Raw genomic sequence first — 7,434 nt, forward strand, 5'->3', positions numbered from 1 at the left:
TTTTTAATTCTTTTAATTCTTTTTCTTTAATTATTCTTTTTCTTTCTTACTCGTCTTCATCATCGTCAAACACAACGATGGATTTTAAAAATCACCAAAATCAAATCTTCATCACTCAAATTTTGCCTCCTCATCTTCTGCAATCAGTTTTTTTTATCTTTATCTCCTCCCCCCACCACCATTGTTGAAGCTTCAAAACCTAATTAGGTTTTTATTTGAAGATTTAGGGATTTCACAATTTAGAGATTGGATTTGCCAAAATTACTTGTTTGGTATACAATTCGGGTTGGTAACTCAATTTATGTGACGATTAGGTCTTTGCATTGTTGAATCATAGTGATTCTTAGGTAGATTGGAATTAAAATCCGAGTTTATCACCAAATCTGCAGAGAAGGACAACTGGTACGAATGGTACAACTAAGAGATAAGAGGACAACTAGCACAACTGGTACAACTATGAGATAGAGGACAACTGGTACAATTAGGTATAACTAAGACAATTTAAATAATTGCTGATTAAAAATTCTTTGATTATAATTGCAAATCGGGTTGTAACCCAGTTTTATATGACGATTAGGTATTTGCATGAAAAATTTCATAAATATAGTCGTTGAATCGTAGTAATTCTTAGATAAATTATAATCAAACCTGAGTTCATCACCAAATTTCCAGAGAACAACTGGTACAAATGGTACAACTAAGAGATAAGAAGACAACTAGTACAACTGGTACAACTAGAACAACTACGAGATAGAGGACACCTAGTAAAAATGGATATACCTAAGACAACTTGAATAATTTTTAATTGAGATTTTTTTTTTATTATATTTTTAAGGGAGAATGAGCATCAGGCACACAAGCAATTCAATAGATTTTATATCATTTAATACTTCATATTTCGAGCAGATAACTTATTCGGTATTAGTCGATAAGATATTGTATGTAAGAAGATTGCGATATATAAAACTAAACAGCTTTGGAATAGATAATTTATATGAAGAATGAATTGCACATATAAATGAAACTAGGTGGAGTATTTTTGATAATAAACAAGAATTATTTGTCTTACTGCCGAATTAAACAAAAAAAAAACAAAAATGTGGTTTCTATTCTCAAAAAAACATCGTCGAAAGACAAAAACAGATAATAAATTAGATAAGTATTTCAGGGCAAAAGTAGCATGGAAACTTAATTTGTGTATGTTTTCAGGTTTATTTTATCCGAAGAGATTTTATTTTAGCTAAGAAAATTATATTTTAGCCAGTGAATTTTTATTTTGGATAGCCACATTATTCATTTTAGCAGAGAAAATTTTCCCAAATGGGGATAAATAAGGTACAGTTAGACACATATATACAATTATCTGTAACTCCTTAATTTAAAAACAAGGTACTGCTGAATGAATGATTCAACTTATTTCGGCCTTAGAGTGTACATGAATATTTTGGAGTTATTTGTATTTTGAATTTTTTGGATTTCTTTGAATTCTTACATTACTATTTATTTTGGAGTTATTGTATTTTGGATTTCTTTAATTTCTTGCATTGCTATTTATTTTGGAGTTAGGTGCAATTACGTAATGAGTTTTTCCAGGGCAACTAAGTGCAACTAGGTACAATTACGTTATGAATTTCTCCAGGGCAACTAAGTGCAACTAGGTACAATTACGTTATGAATTTCTCCAGGGCAACTAGGTGCAACTCGGGACAACTATATTTTAATTGTAGTGTTAAAAAATAAATTCTTAAAATTATTTACTTAAAAACAATACAACTCATACCTTAAAAACTGTTTTTTTCACATTTATACTAGAAAGAATAAAATCAAACTTTGTTTTGTTCAAAAAACCAAATATTTTTGGTTTCACTTGAAATAAGCCCTTATGTTATAAGAAAGTCTTTGACAATGTTATCCATCTTATGCAAGCGTCTATGCAAAAATATAAGAAATAGAAAAATAATAACACAAAGCATATTGGGCTGCTATATAATGTTCGGAATTCTTGTGGACAACTAGAACATAAAAATTTATGGCGAAGGACAACTGAAAAAACTACAAAATCGATCAAAGGACAACTATTACAAATTTTGGACAACTGGACAACTAGGTACAACTATGTTGTCAGTTGTAGATGCACGTGTGAGATGGCGGCTGAGAATAATTTTTTTTTTATCCATTTAGACACGTATATAATTTAAAATTATAATTAAAATCAATTAAAAATTAATAAAATAGACATGTGTGCCGACAAAAAAGGACATGTGCGCAGGCAAAATACCACGTGCGCCGTCAATTTTGTACATAGTTGTACCCAGTTGTCCAGTTGTCCAAAATTCTTCATAGTTGTCCTTTGGCGATTTTAGCAGTTTTTCCAGTTGTCCCTTGATATAAATTATCATTTTGTAGTTGTCCACATGATTTTAGACTATTGTAGTCCTTTTACAACATTTTCATATTATAATTGATGCAAAATTATATTTTTGGCTCTTTTCCATCATAAGATTGTTAACATTATCAATTCTTTGTATCATAAAGGGTGTTTGATGTGAAACCAATAATATGTATTAGAAAAATGATAATTTCATGTTATCCATCTTTTTAATTTTTTTCCTTATAGTTTACAACTTTTTTACATTTTTAGGTGAATGTTTGCTTTATATTCATACTTTTATCACTATTAATTTCTAATGAAAGAATTACATATAGTTGTACATATGTGTCCAGTTGTACCTTGTTTATTTCCATCCGAAAAGCATCCTCGGCTAAAAATAAAATCCTTTAGACTATATTGACTTTCCTAAGTGTCCAGTTATCCGTCAAAGTAACATGTGCACCTATGTGCGATATCAATTTTTGTACATAGTTATACCTAATTGTACTAGTTGTCATTCTCTGCAAATTTGGTGATAAATTGAGGTATAATTATAATTTACCTAAGAATCACTATGATTCAATAACTTTATTTAAGAAATTATCAATGCAAATACCTAATCGTCAGATAAAACTGGGTTACCAATCCGATTTGCAATTATAATAAAAGAATTTCCAGTCAGCAATTATTTAAGTTATCTTAGTTATACCTAATTGTATCAGTTGTACTCTATCTCATAGTTGTACCAGTTGTACTAGTTGTCCTCTTATCTCTTAGTTGTACCATTCGTACCAGTTGTCCTTCTCTGCAGATTTGATGATGAATTCGGGTTTTAATTCTAATTTATCTAAGAATCACTATAATTCAACAACTATATTCAACAAATTATATATGCAAAGATCTAATCGTCATATAAATTGGGTTACCAACCCGATTTGCAAATCTCTAAATAAAAACCCTTAATTGTGAAATCTAATCCCTAAATTGTGAAATCATCAAATCTCTAAATAAAAACCTAACTGAGTTTTGAAACTTCAGCAATAATGGTAGAGAAAGGAGATAAAGACAAGAAATTGATTACAGAGAAAGGAGAAGAGGAGGAAAAGACAAAAGCAAAAAAATGAGATTTAGAAGGTTTTGGGTTGAAGATGAAGACATGAATTGGAAAGAAGAGAAAACAAAAATCATATTTTTAATTAATTTTCGTTTTATTTTTAATATATTAATTACGAAATTATTTAAATATTATTTTCGGATAAAATCAGATATGCCATAAACCAATTCATTAAGGATAAAATGGGATTTTCATGTGATTTATGGCATCCAGACTATAATATGGCACATCAGACTTTTTGTTTATAAATTATGGCATCTGAACCATTAATTCGTATCTTTTGGTATATAGTTTATTAATTGGTCAATTTTGGTACTGAGTAAAATCACAAAAGGTACAAGGGTTTATTGAATGATTTAACTCCGCCCCTGTTTGTATTTATGTAACGCTCATTTTTATTTTCTTTTCTTTTCTCGTCGTCGTTATTAGGAATTAGGAATTTCTCTCATAAACCCTAGTTTCTTCTACCTCCCTCAAATTTTGATTTTTGCCATTTCGGGTCTGGCGAGTGGATAAATGGAGAACTCGAAAACTCATCGATTTTCACCGGCACTCGATCCATGAGTCACTGAACATTGTTGTAAGTCTGTAGAAATTTTGTCCTGTCGTCTTCTTATGAGCCAGAATTTGTAAGCATTTGGTAACCTCATTGCCTTCTCATGTATACTACTCTGATTCTCCATGGAAGAAGGTCTCTCGTGTTACAGAAATGGCCTAATTTGAGAGGTTTAGTGCAAAATGAATTCTCTGCATTTTCCAGTTCCTTCTCCTCCGCTAGTGCGGTTGCAGATGTGAGCCTTCCTCAAGATGGTCGAAAGGAGAAGACTTTTACTGTCTCTTACCTCGTTGATTCATTGGGTCTAGCTAGGAAACTCGCCGATTCCATCTGCAGGAAAGTCAGCTCCCAAAGCAAGGGAGATCCTGATTCTGTACTGAGTCTTCTTAGGAGTCATGGGTTTACGGATCCTCAGATCTCCAGGATCATTACGGTTTATCCACGATTTCTCATGTTAAATGCTGAGGAATCTCTCGGTCCCAAGCTTCAGTTTCTGCAGTCCAGAGGAGCTACAAGCTCTGAGCTCACTGAGATTGTTTCTAAAGTCCCTAAGATCTTGGGTATCAAAAAGGACAAAGCTTTCAGCGTATACTATGATTTCATCAAAGAGATCATAGAAGCCGATAAGAGCTCCAAGTACGTAAAGTTGTGTCATTCTTCGCCAGAGGGTAGTGCGCAGGAGAACAAACTCAGAAATGTATTGGCGTTGAGAGAATTGGGTGTGCCTCAGAAGTTGTTATTCTCTATGCTCATCTCCAATTTCCAATCTGTATCTGGAAAAGAAAGATTTGAAGAATCCGTCAAGAAGGTTGTTAACATGGGCTTTGATCCGACAACGTTATTGTTTGTCCATGCTCTACACGCTGTTTACCAAATGAGCGACAAAACGATTGAAGAAAAAGTAAACGTCTATAAAAGGTTAGGCTTTGATGTGGAAGATGTATGGGAAATGTTCAAGAAATGCCCAAACATTCTGACACTCTCGGAGCAAAAGATAGTGAACAAGGTTGAAACATTTCTAGGCCTAGGATTCAGCAGAGATGAGTTTGTGAGGATGGCCAAGCGCTTTCCTCAGTTACTTGGATGTTCCTCAGAGACATTGATCAAGAAGAATGAGTTTGTGGTGAAGAAGATGAATTGGTCAATAAAGGCTTTAGCTTCAAACCCTGTGGTATTTGGATTAAGCTTTGAGAAGAGGATTGTACCAAGGTGTAACGTAATCAAAAGTCTCATGTCCAAAGGATTGCTCGGAAGTAAGCTTCCTCCATTGTCTCTTTTGTTGGCCATTACAGATGAAGCTTTCTTAAACAAGTTTGTAAGGAAGTATGATGACAAGGAGCTTGTTGCCGAGTTGATGACTATCTTAACCAAGGGTCGAGTCTCATAGCTCGTAAGGCTTGTCAAAGTGTTTTTTATTCTCTGTTAGTTTTAGATTCGTCGATGAATCTTTTGATACCGACATGGGAAGCGAAAGATGCAGTGTCATGCGATTTGATGTTGAGATTTTGGATTTCTTGCATCTATATCAAGATGCAGTGTCAAATAGTATCGTTAACAGTTTGGGTTGTGATCTATAACTGATCTTTGTTTTGCTCCAGTTCCGGTTTACAAACTGAGTCTTCTTGTTGAATATTTGTTGAATATATAACCTAACATTTCTTCCTTTCCATGCTAGCCGAATTATAAAAGCAACATTCTTGTTCCTAGTAGGGTTTTTAAACCATGCCAAGTCTCTGAAGTTGAAAACTTTTTGAGATGGTAAATTAATACATGCCTTCCAAAGATATATATCATCATTCTCTGATTATTGAATGCCTGTCGACCAGGTCGGATCCATAGCATAGGTAGGATAAGCAATGGTCTATGGTCCAAATGTTTATGGGCATGATTCACCGTTAAAAAGAAGTTTTTTTTAGTCCAAAGTAAGAAAGAAAAAAAACACATTTTTGTAACATGGAGTAGAGCTTCTTATAGACATGGGGCAGAGTCTGGTAAACATTGCGTTATTAGAAGGCTAAACTATACGAAGATTAGCCTTCTTTATTTTTTCTCTTCTTCTGTGTTTTGGCTGATTTTGCATAAGGGTCCAGATTATAAATATGTTTACTACTAAGGTTCATTCAACTCCGCCCCTGTTTGTATTTATATAACGCTCATTTTTCTTTTTTTTTTCTTTTCATCATCGTAATTTTGCTCAAAAACTCTAGTTTCTTCTACATCGCCCAAATTATGAATTTTGCCATTTTGGGTCTGGAGAGTGGATCAATGGAACACTCATCGATTTTCACCGGCACTCGGTCCATGAGTTACTGAACATTTTGTAAGTTATGGAGAAATTTTGAGAATTTTTCCTGTGGGTTTTCTTATGAGCCAGAATTTGTAAGCATTTGGTAACCTCATTGCGTTCTCATGTATACTACTCTGATTCTCCATGGAAGAAGGTCTCTCGTGCTACAGAAATGGCTTAATTTGAGAGGTCCATTGCAAAATGGATTCTCTGCTTTTTCCAATCCCTTCTCCTCTGCTAGTGCTGCTGCAGATGTGAGCCCTCCTCAATATGGTCGAAAGGAGAAGATTTTTAATGTCTCTTACCTCGTTGATTCATTGGGTCTAACTCAGAAACTTGCCGAATCGATCTCAAGGAAAGTCGGCTCCGAGGGCAAGGGAGATCCTGATTCTGTTCTGAAACTTCTTAAAATTAATGGTTTCACAGATTCTCAGATCTCCACCATCATTACGGTTTATCCACTATTGCTTATAGCAGATGCTGAGGAATCTCTCGGTCCCAAGCTTCAGTTTCTGCAGTCCAGAGGAGCCTCAAGCTCTGAGCTCACTGAGATTCTATCTACTGTCCCTAAGATCTTGGGTATCAAAAAGGACAAAGCTTTCAGCGTATATTATGGTTTCATCAAAGAGATCATAGAAGCCGATAAGAGCTCCAAGCTCAAAAAGTTATGCCTTTCTTTGCCACCGGGAAGTGTGCAGAAGAAAAAACTCCGAAATGTTTTGGTTTGAGAGAATTGGGTGTGCCTCAGAAGTTGTTATTCTCTATGCTCATCTCCAATGTCCGGTCTGTATCTGGAAAAGAAAGATTTGAAGAAGGTTCTTGACATGGGTTTTGTAGAAAAACAAAATATCAGTTTCCATGGATTCTTTTAACTTAATCATGGATAATTACATTATTAAATTCTTTCGTAAGCCATAACACAAAACCCAAATACATAATTAGCCTTCTTCATTTTTCTTGTGTGTTTAACTTGGTTTTGAATAAAGGTCCAGAATAATTAAATAACTCTCGGATCATTATAATAATTGAATAAATTGGTCAATTTGACCTCTAAGATATATAAATTATTTATATGTAAATTCACTATATTTTACCCCGTACATCCG

At 33.9% G+C, this 7,434-nt stretch overlaps 1 protein-coding gene and 1 pseudogene across 1 annotated transcript; both read left to right on the forward strand.

Annotated features, from left to right (window-relative positions):
- Positions 1–3,911: 3,911 nt before the first annotated feature.
- On the forward strand, positions 3,912–5,697 carry LOC18010094. Its single transcript, XM_006391859.2, has one exon. The coding sequence runs from the start codon at positions 4,145–4,147 to the stop codon at positions 5,426–5,428; it is 1,284 nt and encodes a 427-aa protein (XP_006391921.1). The 5' UTR covers positions 3,912–4,144; the 3' UTR covers positions 5,429–5,697.
- Positions 5,698–6,409: 712 nt separating this feature from the next.
- On the forward strand, positions 6,410–7,200 carry LOC18010088 (annotated as a pseudogene).
- The last annotated feature ends 234 nt before the right edge of the window (positions 7,201–7,434 follow it).

Source organism: Eutrema salsugineum, unplaced genomic scaffold (genome assembly GCF_000478725.1).
Source record: "Eutrema salsugineum unplaced genomic scaffold, Eutsalg1_0 scaffold_8, whole genome shotgun sequence".
In the NCBI taxonomy this organism is placed as follows: Eukaryota; Viridiplantae; Streptophyta; class Magnoliopsida; order Brassicales; family Brassicaceae; genus Eutrema; species Eutrema salsugineum.